The sequence below is a fragment of the Stenella coeruleoalba genome (assembly GCF_951394435.1).
Source record: "Stenella coeruleoalba genome assembly, chromosome: 1".
NCBI classification, from domain to species: domain Eukaryota; kingdom Metazoa; phylum Chordata; class Mammalia; order Artiodactyla; family Delphinidae; genus Stenella; species Stenella coeruleoalba.
This window is the reverse complement of record NC_137169.1, coordinates 30,338,445-30,355,327: the sequence shown is the minus strand read 5'-3', so window position 1 is coordinate 30,355,327 and position 16,883 is coordinate 30,338,445. Positions and strand designations below refer to the sequence as shown.

Here is a 16,883-nt window from a genome sequence, read left to right as displayed (position 1 = left end):
CACCCTGCGGGTAAAGCAGCCCGTGGAAATGTTTAAGCAGGGGTGTGAGATGATCACTCCGCTGCAGCGTGAATAATGGATTGGAGGGGTAAGATGAGCAGACTGACTAGGAGGCTAGTGCAGTGGTTCAGGTGAGAGATAATGAGACAGGTGGCAGCAGGAATGGAAAAGACAGGACTTGGTGACTGGTTTGAAAGAATGGGGAAGGAGAAGGTTTTCGGGGAAGGAAGGCATCAGGTGAATGGTGCTTAGGTGGTCCACCCGCCAAAGAGGAAAGGGATGTGCAAGTACAACAATGTGTCATTGATTTCAGGATAAACATCTTTCAGATTTAACATCTCAGAAACCCAGACGCAGCGTCTAATCAAGTGTGACATAGTTTAGTTGACAATTTTTGTTCTTTCTTTCTTAGTCGACCGTAAAATAATGGTGGCTTTAACATTGTCTCATACTCGATGAAATACAGTAGATCCCAAACCTCTACCCACCACCCACCCTACCCCCCAAAAGATACACGCGCTGTCTCTGCAATCCAGAAAAGAAATTTCTTACCTCTTTCCTAGAGGTGCAGGAAAAACTTCTGGGGAGGAGTTGTGTCCAGGGGTCCTCTCCCTAAGGTTGAGGTCTTGCTTAAATTTTTAGACATAAATATGACCCTCACAACACCCCATGAGCAGGCAGGACAAAAGTCATTATCTCTGTTATTTTTCAAACTTTAAAAAACAAAAAGCAATTCATGCTTATTGTAGAAAAGTTGGAGAATTCCAAAAAGGGAAGGTAAATCACTAATAACCCCTTGTTTTTTTGTTTTTTTGCGGTACGCGGGCCTCTCACTGTTGTGGCCTCTCCCACTGCGGAGCACAGGCTCCGGACGCGCAGGCTCAGCTGCCATGGCTCAGGGGCCCAGCCACTCCCGGCATGTGGGATCTTCCCGGACCGGGGCATGAACCCATGTCCCCTGCATCGGCAGGCGGACTCTCAACCACTGCGCCACCAGAGAAGCCCTCCTTGTTAGATTATAACCTCCTAGTTCTTTTTTGTTAAGCAGGCATGTGCAAATATGTATTTTCATTTTTAGTTTTAAATGAAAAGTTTTTAAATTAAAAAAGTAATGCATGTATATGTTATGAAAAAATTTTTCATGCTGTACTTTGGACATATACAAAGAAAAACGTCCCTACCATACCAGATCTTCCAGTCTGTCTCCTCATAAACAACAATGGTTTACTGTTACTTGGATATCCTTCCAGAAATAATCTCTTTGTGTATTTATTTTTATATACACTGTTGTGCCTCTAGCTTTTTTCACTCTGTGTGGCCATATTTCCATTTGAGTTCATACAGATTTTTTAAACAGTTTTATAGAGGTATGAGTTACATACCATAAAATTCACCCAATTTGAGTGTACGGTTCAATTAATTTCAGCAAATTTAATAGATTTGTGCCACTATCACCACAATCCAATTTTAGAACATATCTATCACCTCCAAAAGATTTCTTGCGTCTTTTGCAGTTACTTCCGGTCTCACCTTCAGCAGCAGGCAACCGCTCATCTACTTCCTGTCTCTATAGATTTGCCATCCCGACAGACACAAATGTCGTTCTTTGTGTCTGGCTTCTTTCACTTAGCATGATGTTTTCATGGTTCATCCATACTGTAACATTCCTTTATTGCTGAATAACATTCCATCGTATGGATACACCACATTTGGTTTGTACATTTACCAGTTAATGGCTTTTGGGGGTTACGCCCTGTTTTTCTTGATAATGAATAATGGTGCTATGAACGTCTGAACACATGGACATACGTTTTCATTTCTCCACCTAGAAGTGGACATATAGACTTGCTTCATTTTTTTATAGCTGTGTAGCATTTTACTGCTTGAATGTACCATATTTTATTTAACCAGTCCCCTGCTGATAGACAATTAGGTTGTTTCCATGTATCAAAAAAGAAAAAGAGAGAGGGAAGGAGGGAAGGAGGGAAGAAGAAAAGAAACCCGCTATCATCCCCATTTTACTGACAAGGACACCGATGTCCCGAGAAGGAAAAAACGTTGTCACAGGTCACACTGAGAGCCGGAGACACAAGTTCCGGTTCCCCAGCTCTCATCCATGCTCTTCAACTACTCAGTCCAGGTCCCTACCCGCCCGGCCACGCGGCCGAGGAAGCCAGGTCAGATTCCTTACCGCCAGGCTGGTGGATTTCTGTATGCCCCCTAGAGGCACCTGTAAATCGTTCGGCATAGCGCCACACACCCCCGGCCAGCAGGGGCACTGCAGCCGTCTCCATCGCACTGACTGGGTCTCCTGCGGTGCTCACTTTTCCTCGAGTCCCCGAAGAACTTCCGGCAGCCGCGGAACTTAGGTGACGCCGGACGCGCCGCTTAGGGACGCGGGCGCGCAAGGCAGCGGGAGTTGTTTCCGGCAGTGTCGGTGTTCTAGCTTGATTTGAGGCGGCGGCGGAGGAAGGAAGATGGAGACAATTCTGGAGCAGCAGCGGCGCTATCACGAGGAGAAGGAACGGCTCATGGACGTCATGGCTAAAGAGATGCTCACTAAGAAGTCCACGGTGAGTGGGGCCTGGGCAGGGGCTACCCCTGAGGCTGGGCCCCATGCCCGGGTTCAACCTCTGAGAGTTTTCTTCGGTCCTCAGACCTGCCCCGCGCCCGCCCCTTCCCGGGGCTCCCTACCCGAGCTCTGGCCTAGGCAACCTTCCCCCGGGCCCAGCGCCCAGAGGCCTCTCTGCTTGGGCCACTAAGACCTGAGCGGATAAGCTCCGCCCTTGGGCGGCCTTTCCAACTCCAGAACTCCGACTAACGGTGTCTTGTGTCACCGTTTGCCTTTCTTCAGCTCCGGGACCAGATCAATTCTGACCACCGCACACGGGCCATGCAAGATGTGAGTGCCCCGCTGTCCACTTCTCTTTGGGTCGCGATGGGCTGGAAGAAGGGGGCGGGGGGGGTCACCTGGAGCCCTGGACGAAGGTAACCGGGTTGGCCAGTCGAGGGTTCGTATGCCTGCCAAAGGGTGCTTAACCACCCTTGCTCGCTTCTGTGAATGGGGAACTCTTATTCATTCTTAATTACTTGGAAAGATGCCCCTTAGAGCATTCTGTATCCCATGGACGTGCAATGAGTAGTTACCAGGAGTCAACCATTCGGGCTTAGAAGGTACTCTCCCTTCTCCCCAAAAGAGAATGCTGTGTATTACTGTTTTCCTCCCAGAACACTGTATTGAAGCATTTGAAGTACTTTTTGCCTACCACACTGCATTTTCCTAGTAATAGTTCAATTTCTTACTTTTAGAAAAGTAATTAAAGTCAACATACTGATACGTTTTTATGTTAAAGCTAAGTGGTAGGTAAATGGAGGTTCGTTATACCATGCTCTCTACTCTTGCATGTTTGAAATCTGTTTAGAAAAGAATAAAAGACCTAATCACAGAGTTTCTAATTTGGGGGAGATAATTAATATTACAAGCCCCTAATCCCTTATCTAAATTCTCAAATCTGAAATGCTCTGAAAACAAAAGATTTTTTATTTGTTTGTTCTGGTAATTGTTTAGTGGCAAAAATCTGACTTGATCTGAACAGATGGGAGGCTTTTTATGGTCTTTATCACATTTAATAAGTAATGTGTAAGTTTCACTGCAGAACTATTAACATGTGTTCCAGATTCCACTAGGAATATTGCATGCAGTACCTTCCTGAACTTAAAAATTCCAAATTCTGAAACAAATCTGGTCCCAAAAGTTTTGGAGAAGGGACTACGTACTCATACCATCCTGAGTTCGAATCCAAAAGAAACTGTGTGATGTTTTATTTAGTCTGTGTACTCCTCAGTCAAGCCTTTTGAAGTAGTGAAAATCATCTTGGACCGCCCTTTTATCTTTGAGTGTCTTAGGTGGGAACTGCTGTTTACCAAAGGGTGACAATGGCTCTCTTTTATGACACTTCTAGGGAAAGTTAAATATAGGAACTTTCTGCCACCCCTCAAATCACATCACTTAATCTTCAAAATGACCTGTTTTAAAAAGTAACTAGGAACCAGTGCTGTCTGTTAAAGGTACCAGAAAGAACAAGAACTTTTAACACCATATCTCTTGAGGTTTCCCTGGGCTTTGACAAGAGAGCCTTTGTTGGTTGCTTGGGTCTAAGTTGTACAGATTGCTTCATCCTGATGGGTTTGTGTTTGCCTTTCAGAGGTATATGGAAGTCAGTGGGAACCTGAGGGATTTATATGATGATAAGGATGGGTAAGTGACAGTCACAGCCAATCCAGGAATTATTGCTTTTGAGGAGCCATGGTTAAAGGACTAAGTTTGTGTTCCGTGTTCTCTGGTTTTTTTTCTGAAATTGCAGGTTACGAAAGGAGGAGCTCAATGCCATTTCAGGACCCAATGAATTTGCTGAATTCTATAATAGACTCAAACAAATAAAGGAATTCCACCGGAAGCACCCAAATGAGGTATGACCTCAGAAAGTATTTTCTCCAAACCTGTCCAAAAAGCATACAAAGGAAAGGTGTAAGGAAAGTGGAGGTTGCCACTCAGGTGTCCCTTCAAAAAAGAACTCGCCAGTTAGCTGCAAGCAGCGAAGTTAGGTGACATCCTGCAACTCCAGTGCTTTCAGGATCTCCCTCAGCTTTAAGCTAAGGCCATTCTCTTCCTGGGCAGCCCCCAACCAGTGACTGAGCACAGTGTGGGTACCGTGGCCTGGTTATTTCTGCCCATTGTGAGACTCTTCTAGTGAGTAATCTTTGCTCCAGAGTTCCTCATTGGGTTGGTCCAGATTTTGTCCTATCTTCATCATGGTCTGGGCTCTCCCTGCCCAATCCTCCTCTCTCCTTTTTATCTTTAATGGATAATACCCACCCAATAAACCACTTGCGCTCCTAACTCTGTCTTAAAATCTGCTACCTAGAGGATCCAACTAACACAGAAAGGCTTTACTCGCTTCCAGTGATCATTACACCTTCATGATTCAGTCCAGAGGCCTACTCTTTCATGAAAATTCCTTCCTAGTCTACTTTACTCCCCCAATTAATGTTTCCTATCTTTATGATTCTGTCATATTTTATGACAATGAACGTCTGCCCCACTATATTGTAAAATGATAAGGAGCAGGGATTCCATCTCAGTTATTGAAGAATCCATTAAGCATCATACACAGCTGACCAAAGGAATTCTGGGGGAAGGGGGAGCGAGGCATGTCTGTAGGAGAAGTGGAGAGAGATAGGTCAGTGATTACTCTGAGCTTTTATGACTGTGTAACTAAAAAGTTGTTCCCTTGATAGAAATAAGGAAGAAAGAGGTAAGCCACTTGTAGTGGAAATGAATTTTTATGTATGTAGATATTCAGGTGATATTATATGTAGGTAGAAGTGTCCCATGAGCAGTTGAAATTAGGTGACTGGGGCTTGAGAATTACCACATGTACTTGATGGTTGAAGCCATGGATCATAGAGTTCTGGGAGGGAGAGACAGTGTGAAGGGAGACTGTCCGCTTCTGTGTGCCTTGGGGCACACTCTTAATAAGGTACTTAACTGAAAAGGAGCCTGGGAAGCCATCCATCACAGGTCAAATGGCAGCTCCAGGTAATGTCTTACTGAATCTCAGCCAACGAGTTTCACAAAGGAAGTTACTGGGATCAGCTGTTGTTTTTGTTTGTTTGTTTGTTTATTTGTTTTTTTACTGCATAGGTCTTTTAAATTTATTTTTATTTATTTATTTTTGGCTGTGTTGGGTCTTCTTTGCTGTGCGTGGGGTCTCTCTAGCTGCGGCGAGTGGGGGCTACTCCTCCTTGCGGTGTGCCGGCCTCTCATTGGGGTGGCCTCTCTTGCTGCAGAGCATGAGCTCTAGGTGCGCGGGCCCCAGTCGTTGTGGCACGTGGGCTCTAGACAGTAGTTGTGGCTCACGGGCTTAGCCGCTCCGCGGCATGTGGGATCTTCCCAGACCAGGGCTCGAACCCGTGTCCCCTGCATTGGCAGGCGGATTCTTAACCACTGCACCACCAGGGAAGCCCCTCAGCTGTTGTTGATTGGTAACTGCCAGGGTTGCTACTCTGTTGAAAAAGTGGGAGTGGCAATCTGGTCACAGAGGCACAAATAGATAATGAGGTTACAGTGGTGTGGAGTGTTTAGTATGCATTTGAAAGACTGGCAGAAAAAAGGAGAGGAGAAGCAGGAGGATCACAAGGAAAATAGGGAAGGCATACATACTTCAAGGAGCAGATGGAAAAATGAAGAGACTGAAAATACCGGACAGTAGAGGCTATTTATTGAAGTTAAGTGGAGGTACATGAATGGACTCACACACCTACCTATGTCTCCTCATCCCCTTTGGAAGGTAGAGTATTAAGTCTTTTGGTAACCGGGAGAGAAGGCACAAGTACCATTCTGGTGTGTTAACCTTATCCCAGCCCAGACAGAAAGGTGATGAGGAATAAACGGTTAAATAAATGATTGGAAGAATGCCTAAGATATACTGAGGGAAAAAAAAATAAGTCTAATTACGTAAGAAACAAAATAATAATCTTGCACTTGCCTGTATGTACTTGCACAAATATATATATTTAAATACCTAGAGCAGTGGTTTCCAAATTTTGCTGTGCATTTGAGTCTGGAAGTGTTTAAAAAGTACTGATACCTCCCCACCACTTCTTTTTTTTTTTTTTTGCGGTACGCGGGCCTCTCCCGTTGTGGAGCACAGGCTCCGGACGCGCAGGCTCAGCGGCCATGGCTCACGGGCCCAGCCGCTCTGTGGCATGTGGGATCTTCCCGAACCGGGGCACGAACCCGTGTCCCCTGCATCGGCAGGCGGACTCTCAACCGCTGCGCCACCAGGGAAGCCCTCCCCACCACTTCTGATTAAATTTGGTATCAAGTGCATTAGGATTTTTTAGCACTCTCCCAGGTGATTCTAATGTGCAGCAGAGTTTGGGAATGGCTGACATTTAAAAGTCTGTTGGGTTTCCCTGGTGCCGCAGTGGTTAAGAACCACTTGCCAATGCAGGGGACACGGGTTCGAGCCCTGATCCGGGGAGATCCCACATGCCACGGAGCAGCTAAGCCTCTGCGCCACAACTACCGAGCGTGCACTCTAGAGCCCGTGAGCCACAACTGCTGAAGCCTGTGAGCCACAACTACTGAAGCCCGTGTGCCACAACTACTGAAGCCCATGCGCCTAGAGCCTGTGCTCTGCAACAAGAGAAGCCACCGCAATGAGAAGCCCGCACACCGCAACACAGTAGCCCCCGCTCTCAGCGGCTAGAGAAAACCCACATGCAGCAGCAAAGACCAAATGCAGCCAAAAATTAAATAAATGAATAAATTTATAAAAAATTTAAAAAATGAAAAAGGTCTGTTGACAGTGGTTAGCTATTCCCAGGAGAATTATTAAAGGGGAACCTTTTCTTTTTTAATATTTATTTATTTGGTTGCACCAGGTGTCTTAGTTGCGTCATGTGGGCTCCTTAGTTGCGACACACAGACTCCTTAGTTGAGGCATGCGAACTCTTAGTTGCGGCACACATGTGGGATCTAGTTCCCTGACCAGGGATTGAACCCAGGCCCCCTGCATTGGGAGCACGGAGTCTTATCCACTATGCCACCAGGGAAGTCCAAGGGAACCTTGATTTTTTTTAATATACATATAAATTTACTTATTTTATTTTATTTTTGGCTGCTTTGGGTCTTCATTGCTGCACGTGGGCTTTACTCTGGTTGCGGCGAGCGGGGGCTACTCTTTGTTGTGATGTGCAGGCTTCTCATTGTGGTGGCTTCTCTTGTTGGGAGCTTGGGCTCTAGGTGCGCAGGCTTCAGTAAGTTGTGGCGTATGGACTCAGTAGTTGTGGCACACGGGCTCTAGAGCGCAGGCTCAGTAGTTGTGGCGCACAGGCTTAGTTGTTCCATAGCATGTGGGATCTTCCCGGACCAGGGCTCGAACCCATGTCTCTTGCATTGGCAGGTGGATTCCTAACCACTGCGCCACCAGGGAAGCCCTGAACCTTGATTTTTTTTTCATTTTGTCTTTTTGTGTTATTTGAGTTTTTGTGAGCATGTGTTATTTCAGCAATTTTTAGTTAAACAATGCAAAAAGGAAAAGGAAAAAGCAAGGTAATTAGAAAACAGAAGAAAGCTCCTAATGAAAAATCAGGCCAAATATAGTGTTAGAAATCCAACTTTCTATATAGTCCATTCTGTGATATTGCAGCTTCTACGCTGAAAAAGCCACCTGAGCTTCTCCTCTTTTTCCCATCAGATCTGTGTGCCAATGTCAGTGGAATTTGAGGAGCTCCTGAAGGCTCGAGAGAATCCAAGTGAAGAGGCACAAAGTAAGTAGCGTTTAATGTTTCTATCCAGCAGTAGCAGAAGTACAGGTTAATGACCAGAGTTCAGATTTGCCCTCAGAGCCCTAGAAAATGGCCCCAGAGAAATTTATAGCCAGGTTCCCTTACTGATTTCCTCTTTGCTAGACGAGAGAAGAGTCTGGACTAGATTGTCATCCTGAATCGGCCTTGGACAAAATAGTCATTTTGTGCTAGCCCAGCTTAAATTCACTCGCCTGGAAAAGCGAGGTCTGTTCACTTTGTGACTAGAGGGAGGATATTTGGGTGAAGGGCTGCATCATGAAACAGTGCAGTCCACTTGAAAAGCCAAGTCCAAGAAAGTGGTCTTTAGTATCTGAATCTTGACGTCTGATTCCTTCAGATTTGGTGGAGTTCACAGATGAAGAGGGATATGGTCGTTACCTTGATCTCCATGACTGTTACCTCAAATACATTAACCTGAAGGCCTCTGAGGTAAGACCCAGGAGAGGGGAGGGTGGCTCTGATTCTAGGGGTGAGTCAGGACACTGGGCTGGGGCTACTAGACCTGAAACTATTAGAGTGTCTTCCTTGTGTTCTGGAACCGTTATGTTAGTATTAAAGAGGTGATGTGCTTTCTTGGAATGAAACACTTTTCAAAGTGAAAGTCAGGTTTCTACAGTCAATACAATAAGCATATTTTACTTGTCAATAAATTTTGTTTTATTAATACAACAAGCTTATTTTGCTTTTGTAAAAATAAAAAAAAATTTTAAACTCACAAGTACACATCAAGCTTCTGTGTTAGGCACACAGAGTAGTAGGTACATGAAAGATACAAAAACATAATCTCTGCCAGGAGGGCTATTTAATAGCTTTAAAAAGGTATTAGAAAATAACTTACCATAAGAGCTGAGGTTTAATGTGACAGTCTCAGGGCCACAAGGAAATACATGATGAAATTTCTCTTGGGGTTGTGAGGACATGTCTCAAAAGTTGTGACTAAACTTTAAGCTCCTTGAGTACAGTCCTGCATCTGTCTTGTTCTCATCTGTATCCATGTACTTGGTCCAAAGGTATTCAGTAAGTGATTGAATGAGGGAACAAATGGCACCTTCTGGGACCTTATTTTAGGATGTAGTGGGTGTCAGTCTTTAAACAGGTGCCCTGTATATATTGGGTAGGCCAAAAAGTTCATTTGGTTTTAAGTAAATATAAAAGACATTTTTCATTTTCACGAAGAACTTTATTGAAAAACATATTCACTAACTGAATGAACTTTTTGGCCAACCCAATGCTAATGTTCAACAGATGTTTCTTTTAGCTTATGGTTTATTGACTTGATCTTTATTTCACAGAGTTAATTGTGTATCATATTCTGCTCAGTCCAGTGGAATTAACACTCAGTGCGGGAATTAAATATTGGGGGGGGAAAGACTAAAGTGAGCTGGGCCTTGTTAATCTCATTTATTGGAGATTATATTGCAACTTGGTGCAAACACCTAACTGAATCTCTTGTCATTTCTTTTCTCTTTCCAGAAGCTGGATTATATCACTTACCTGTCAATCTTCGACCAGTTGTTTGACATTCCTAAAGAAAGGAAGAATGCAGAGTATAAGAGGTAGCCATTACTAGTTTCTAGGCCTCTACTGGATTTAACTAGAAGATTGTTTAATGAGAAGGTTTGAGGGCAGTTTTGAATTTTGTTGCATGAAAGGCATATATGAATGACTTCCAGGTTTATTGGAGGATAGGAATTTTGAATGACATGGTTTCAAAACCATAATACTCTGGCTCTGGAAGAATGTGTGTCTATGGGCACGTCCGCGATCTTAGACCCATACTGTTCTTAATGTTGTCTCATTGTAGAAGGAAGTCTCCCATCCAGGTGGCTCTGTGTCTTTGGAGTTGAATGGGAAAAAATTAGACTTTCTCAGATTGTGATTGAAGTTAAGTGCCTGGGTCTGATGTATAGATTTAAGTTTTGTTTGTGTTGTTATTCCCCTGGGTAGTAATCTGTACTCTACCTTCCTCTCTTTTTCCCATTTTCTTTTTACCTAAAATCTTTTAATGTGAGTTAAGACTTTAGTATTTGGAATTGTTTCATGAGGATGAAAGAAGATAGGAAAGGTCAGAATCAAGATGACATATTAGGAGAGGGATTTCCCTGGTGGTGCAGTGGTTAAGACTCCATGCTCCCAAAGCAGGGGGCCCGGGTTCGATCCCTGATCCGGGAACTAGATCCCACACGCATGCCGCAACTAAGGAGCCTGCCAGCTGCAACTAAGGAGCCAGCGAGCCACAACTAAGGAGACTGCCTGCCGCAACTAAGACCTGACGCAACCAAATAAATAAATGTTTAAAAAAAAAAAAGACATATTAGGAGAAAGCCAATTGTAAGCTCATTTTTTAAAGTAGTATTTTTACTTGAAAAAACTAGTTTCACTGGAATTGTAAGTATGTTTTACAGGGCATAACAGTATATCAAAAATAGAAACCTTGCTGTCTCTGTGTTATTTACTCCTCTGTAGATATCTGGAGATGCTGCTTGAGTACCTTCAGGATTACACAGATAGAGTGAAACCTCTCCAAGATCAGAATGAACTTTTTGGGAAAATTCAGAATGAGTTTGAGAAGAAGTGGGAGAATGGTACTTTTCCTGGATGGCCGGTGAGCTCCAGTGGGGGTGTGGGTGGAGGACATGCCAGGGACGTAAACTAATTATTTTACTGTAATCTTGAGCCTCTGCTTTAGGGCATGAGGTGCTGATCCCTTGAGATCAGTTGTGGCCATGAGATGTTGTCTGCCAAGTATGCTGGGTTTTCTCTGTGTACTTTGAAAGAGATTTGTCAGGGCCCACTTGCCATTGGCTGGGCCCAGGAGTTTCACCAACCATGTCATTACTGCTCTGTGGTTCCTACTGACCAAAAACTGATATAATTATATGCTAGAAATCTTTATGTTTTCATTCCTGGGGACAGACTTGAGTTTTCCTGAAATCTCTGGGAGAGTTTTTCAATCTGTTTTTTTTTTTGCTCTGCTCTTGTAGGCATTTGGTTGTCATTCATACATGTGTATAAGGGGCCAACCAGCACCTGATACGAACACCTCATCTTACTGCACTTTGCTTTCTTGCACTTCTCAGATGGTGCATTTTTTTACAGATGGAGGGTTTGCAGCAACCCTGTGTCAGGCAAATCTATTAGTGCCATTTTTCATTTTGTTATGGTGGTCTGTGATCCATGATTTTTGTTACTACCAAAACTCACTGAAGCCTCAGGTGGCGGTTAGCATTTTTTAGCAATAAAGTTTTTTTTTTTAATAAATTTATTTGTTTTATTTATTTTATTTTTGGCTGCACTGGGTCTTCATTGCTGCTCGCAGGCTTTCTTTAGCTGCAGCAAGCAGAGGCTACTCTTCGTTGTGGTGCGCGGGCTTCTTATTGCGGTGGCCTCTCTTGTTGTGGAGCACAGGCTCCAGGCACGCGGGCTTCCACAGTTGTGGCATGTGGGCTCAGCACTGTGGCTCACAGGCTCCAGAGCACAGGCTCAGCAGCTGTGGTGCACGACCCAGCTGCTACGTGGCATGTGGGATCTTCCCGGACCAGGGCTCGAACCCATGTCCCCTGCATTGGCAGGTGGGCTCTCAACCACTGCGCCACCAGGGAAGCCCCGACAATAAAGTATTTTTTAACTAAGGCATGCACATTGTTTTTTTAGACATAATGCTATTGTGTACTTAATAGACTACAGTATAGTATAAACATAGCTTTTATATGCACTGGGAAGCTAAAAAAGTCGTGTGACTTGCTTTATTGTGATACTCGTTTTACTGTGATGGTCTAGAACTAAACCTGCAATGTCTCTGAGGTGTGCCTGTACTTTAGATGACTCCCTTGCCTTCATTCTAAACCTGGGTATTAATAAACATCATATTGTTCTTTCCAGAAAGAGACAAGCAGTGCCCTGACCCATGCCGGAGCACATCTTGACCTCTCTGCATTCTCCTCCTGGGAGGTATGTTTTCTTTATCCACTGTGCTGGTCTTGCCTGTTCACTCCTCAGAGGGATCACTCAGTCTCCTGTTTTTAATGTGATAAACTTATAAGACATCAGTTCTTGGGTCCAAGCATCTACAAAGAATGTAGAAAGATAAAAAGAATAAAAAGTGTATCCAACTTCTTTGAAAACTATAAACTAAAAATTCTAACCATCTTAAGCTGTAGTGGAGGTAATGGAACACTACCAGTATGGTTATGTATGAACTTAACCCCCCAAGGCCTCTTTGGAGAGTTGGGGCGTACTGCTAGGAGATTGGCTGTGGAATGTGTGGTCTTGCCACAGCTTTAGGAACACCCACACCCCAGCCTGCAAAGATGAAGTTTCAGCATTTGTTGTTTCTCCAAGTCTATTTATATAAAATTGTAACTTGTCTCTTTCATACAGGAGTTGGCCTCCCTGGGTCTGGACAGATTGAAATCTGCACTCTTAGCTTTAGGCCTGAAGTGTGGCGGGTAAGAGGCTGGTTTTTCTATCAGAACTGTCTCATTTACTGGGTGTTTCACGATCTTCTAAGTGGCTCTGATTCCCTTGTTCTGTCACCCCCCACTGCAAAGATAAGCAGGCCTATAAACTAGTCCTGAATTCCTTTGCCCCTTGTGTCTCCTTAGGACCCTAGAAGAGCGAGCCCAGAGGCTATTCAGCACCAAAGGAAAGTCCCTGGAGTCACTCGACACCTCTCTGTTTGCCAAAAATCCCAAGTCAAAGGGCACCAAGCGGTGAGTGGCTGGGGCCGCACCTCTGCTGACACTTTAAAGTTTTTATTCCCATGCAGAATTCTTACCACAACAGAAATTTTAAAGCCTGTTTTATCACCACTATTGACCCATCGAGAGCCAGTCAGCTCTTTCTCTCTGCTAATGGCAGAGCGTGCTCTCATTGTTATTATAAACCAAAGACGGTCTGTACTCAGCTGACTGAGAGTGGGTGATGTCTGTAAAGTTGAAACTGTGCCCTGGGTACCTTTTGTTACCTCTGTAGCTTATAGAAACTAAGTAGGTTCAAAACTATTTTTCTAAGTACATTTTTACTAATGACAGTTTGTACAGGTTTTTTTTTTTTTAAATAAGTTTATTTTATTTTTATTTATTTTTGGCTGCGTTGGGCCTTTGTTGCTGCGCGCGGGCTTTCTCTAGTTGCCGTGAGCGGGGGCTACTTTTCGTTGCAGTGCGCAGGCTTCTCATCGCGGTGGCTTCTCTTGTTGCGGAGCACGGGCTCTAGGCCTGCGGGCTCAGTAGTTGTGGCTCGCTGGCTCTAGAGCGCAGGCTCAGTAGTTGTGGCGCACGGGCTTAGTTGCTCCGCAGCATGTGGGATCTTCCCGAACCAGGGCTCGAACCCGTGTCCCCGTGTTGACAGGTGGATTCTTAACCACTGCGCCACGAGGGAAGCCCTGTACAGGGTGTTTCTTATATGTGGTTTTCCTAATTCTCAAAATAATCCCAAAAAGTTTTCCTGATTTTTTGCAGATAAGGACTTAGAAAAGTTATGGAGTGTGTCTGTTATCTCACAGTTACTAAGGAGCAAGGTCAGGATTTGGGCCCAAGTCTGCTGGTTCCAGAGCTTGCTCTTCTGTACCACATTTCCTTTGTATGTTATAATCATGGAAATTTAAATACCTGGATATGTCTTTCACCTTCTAGAATGAGGTCAAAGGGGAAGCTTCCATGCATTCTAAGAAATAACCTCAGTACTTCTATCAGCGAGTGCTGAGCTGAACAGAGCATTTGCTTTCACAACGTGGTATTTCTCACATGCTTGTAATTTTTAATGCACCCATGGAATAAATGTTCCCAGATATACGGAACAGGGCATTGGGTAAAAGAACCCTTAAGTGATACAGTTTCTTTCTTATTTTCAGAGACACTGAGAGGAACAAAGACATTGCTTTCCTAGAAGCCCAGATCTACGAATATGTAGAGATTCTTGGGGTGAGTAACTGACTCTGCTGAGGGCTGTAAATGCTACAAGATGGGGAAGTAAGAGAAATATGAATTTGTAGGATTTTTTTTTTTTTTAGGATTGCAAGAGGAAAGATACATATCAAACTACTTCAACAGAAAATTGGGTTCTCCCAGGGTACTTTGCCCTTTATTGAGGTGCTGTTCTGTTCTTAGGTGTCTGTTGTTAGGTGATATTCCCAAGGTTGCCCAATCCCATGAGGCTAGGCAGAGAGAATAGACTCCCCTTAGTATCCAGATTCTTTGCCTGAGCTCTGGAGTATACCCAGGGGTGACCCAAAAGGCAGATAAGAGTAGCTTTTCAGATGTGACTTATTCTGAAAAGGCATTCCTTACGTGTTCACAAGATTGTGTGAAACTTCTTAGGGCCGGGAGGTTAGCGGTACAGAGCTGGCTGTGAGCTGCTCCTTTCTGAATATTCTTTCAAGAAGAAGCTGAAGTGGGGGTTGCGGGTAGAAAAAGGCCTAACCTGGCCACGATGCTTATCTCGGAGAGAAAGAAGGGACAAGTGGGAGGAAATGACTCTTTCAGGGAAGAGAAGGTGGAGGAAAGGGCACCACTCATCCAGAGAAGGTGGTCAGTGTCTCTGGGAGTCCTGCGGAGGACCGGCCTTTCTGGTTGTCTGCTTTGTGTAGTTTTCAACCACTCTGAGTCTTTGCCTCTACAAGTGCTCACATGGTGCTTTGAGCGAGCAGGTGGCTCTGGCTCAGATAGCTGTCTGCGTGTCTCTGTCAGTTGCCATGGACGTTTTCATTGTGCCCTTGTTTGAGGACCACTTATGTAATAGCTTATAAAACTAAGATTCATCTTTTTGTTTCCTTCTATTACAACTGCTTTTGATAAGAGGAGGCTAGCCAGACATTGGATACTGGGGGCGCTTATATTCTCCACAGTAAACCTGCGCTGTGCTAGGGTGGGCAGCAGTCTGTGTTGCCAGTCCTCTGAAGAAGACTGAGAGGCAGATTTGTGCCCCTGACACAGGTGTGCCCACTACTTCTCCCTCCTTTGAGAGCATTTTGCTTTCCCTGCCAGGAGGTGGCACTCTTGTCTTTGGAATTCCAGCCATTGCCAGCCAAAAATGGTTTCTAGATGTTGCTCTCGTTATGTATTGGCACCTGTTGGTTTCCAGACATTATGCTAGATCTTTGGATACATTAGTGAATATGACACAGCCTCTTGCCCTCGAAAAGCCCACTTTGCGGCTGAGGGCTACAAATAACTGCAGTATAATGTGACACATGCTGTAATACCTTGAGATTGAGTGTTCTAAGTAGAAAGAGGGAGATAAAAATGTTCCAGGTAGAGGAAACAGCAAGCAAGAAGGTAAAATACGATGAAAGGAAATAATGAGGAAACCAGTGTATATGGGTGTGCCTTGTAAGGGAGGGGGAGTGGTCAGAGAAATTTGAAAAGTTATGTTGGAAATTGGAACCTTGTCCTTTAAGCAGCAGAAAGCCAATAAAAGTTCTTTAAGCAAAGTGTACCATTAGATTGGTTTTTTTGAGCAGAAAAATCTGGGAACAACGTGGAAGCTGGACTGGAATGAGGAGAGACTCAGGGCAAGTTAGAAGGTTGTCATCTTGGTGAGGACGATAACAGTGGGAAGGAGAAGGAAGGACCAGTTCAGGAGATAGTTTAGAGAAAGAAGAGAAGAGACTGTTCTCTGTTGTTCTGTGATAGTTCGTGGGCTCAGACGAGTAACTTAGGCAAGTGCTTTATAAAACCTTTGACTTTTTCCTTTAAGATCAGGGGAGAATTATTCCTCTGCTGATGAGGAATTCTGATTTGAAGACAAGACTTTCTCTTTGTTCGACAAGGAAGAAAACCTAATCCTTGGAAGTGAGGGGTCAGCAAGGGTTATAGCAGAATAGGAAATTTCCCTTCTTGTCCTGCACTATTCTTTGACTTCCCTTTTCATTTATGGGCTTGACTTAGGAACAGCGACATCTCACTCATGAAAATGTACAGCGCAAGCAGGCAAGAACCGGAGAAGAGCGAGAGGAGGAGGAGGAAGAGCAGATCAGCGAGAGCGAAAGTGAAGACGAGGAGAACGAAATCATCTACAACCCCAAAAACCTGCCCCTTGGCTGGGATGGCAAAGTCAGTCCCAACACTACCATCTTTCCCTCATATCCCATTTTGGAAGCAGATGCAGACACTAGTCTAATACTGTTTTTTATCTGATTTCTTTTAGCCCATTCCTTACTGGTTGTATAAGCTTCATGGCCTGAATATCAACTATAACTGTGAGATCTGTGGAAACTACACCTACCGAGGTCCCAAGGCCTTCCAGCGGCATTTTGCTGTAAGGAATTCAGAGCCATTTCTCCTGGACGTTGAAGCATGAAACATGAGTCTTTTAGAGAAGAGGATAGGAGCAGCCTGAGAGGATCACTAGTGCCCAGAGCCTAAGAGAATCAGAGAAGGAGTGGATCTAAAGTCCAGCATGTGGCATTTGGCCTCTGGCACCAGTGCCAGCCTTGGGTAGTACCTGAGATGGTTTCTGGAGGCAGCCCACCACTCTGCTGTTTGAACCTCGTTTCTGTTTTCTCTTGC

At 44.4% G+C, this 16,883-nt stretch overlaps 1 protein-coding gene across 1 annotated transcript in view; it reads left to right on the top strand.

Moving 5' to 3' along the window:
* Positions 1-2,336: 2,336 nt before the first annotated feature.
* The window catches only part of SF3A3 (splicing factor 3a subunit 3), a 28,488-nt gene continuing 13,941 nt past the window's right edge, over positions 2,337-16,883 (top strand). The window contains exons 1-14 of the mRNA XM_079926094.1: positions 2,337-2,573; positions 2,855-2,902; positions 4,206-4,258; positions 4,365-4,470; positions 8,265-8,337; positions 8,714-8,805; positions 9,850-9,932; positions 10,843-10,981; positions 12,259-12,327; positions 12,757-12,824; positions 12,981-13,088; positions 14,228-14,297; positions 16,263-16,427; positions 16,522-16,668. Of these exons, the coding sequence (XP_079782220.1) occupies positions 2,478-2,573; positions 2,855-2,902; positions 4,206-4,258; positions 4,365-4,470; positions 8,265-8,337; positions 8,714-8,805; positions 9,850-9,932; positions 10,843-10,981; positions 12,259-12,327; positions 12,757-12,824; positions 12,981-13,088; positions 14,228-14,297; positions 16,263-16,427; positions 16,522-16,668 (1,317 nt within the window). The 5' untranslated portion in view covers positions 2,337-2,477. The remainder of the gene's footprint in view (positions 2,574-2,854; positions 2,903-4,205; positions 4,259-4,364; positions 4,471-8,264; positions 8,338-8,713; positions 8,806-9,849; positions 9,933-10,842; positions 10,982-12,258; positions 12,328-12,756; positions 12,825-12,980; positions 13,089-14,227; positions 14,298-16,262; positions 16,428-16,521; positions 16,669-16,883) is intronic.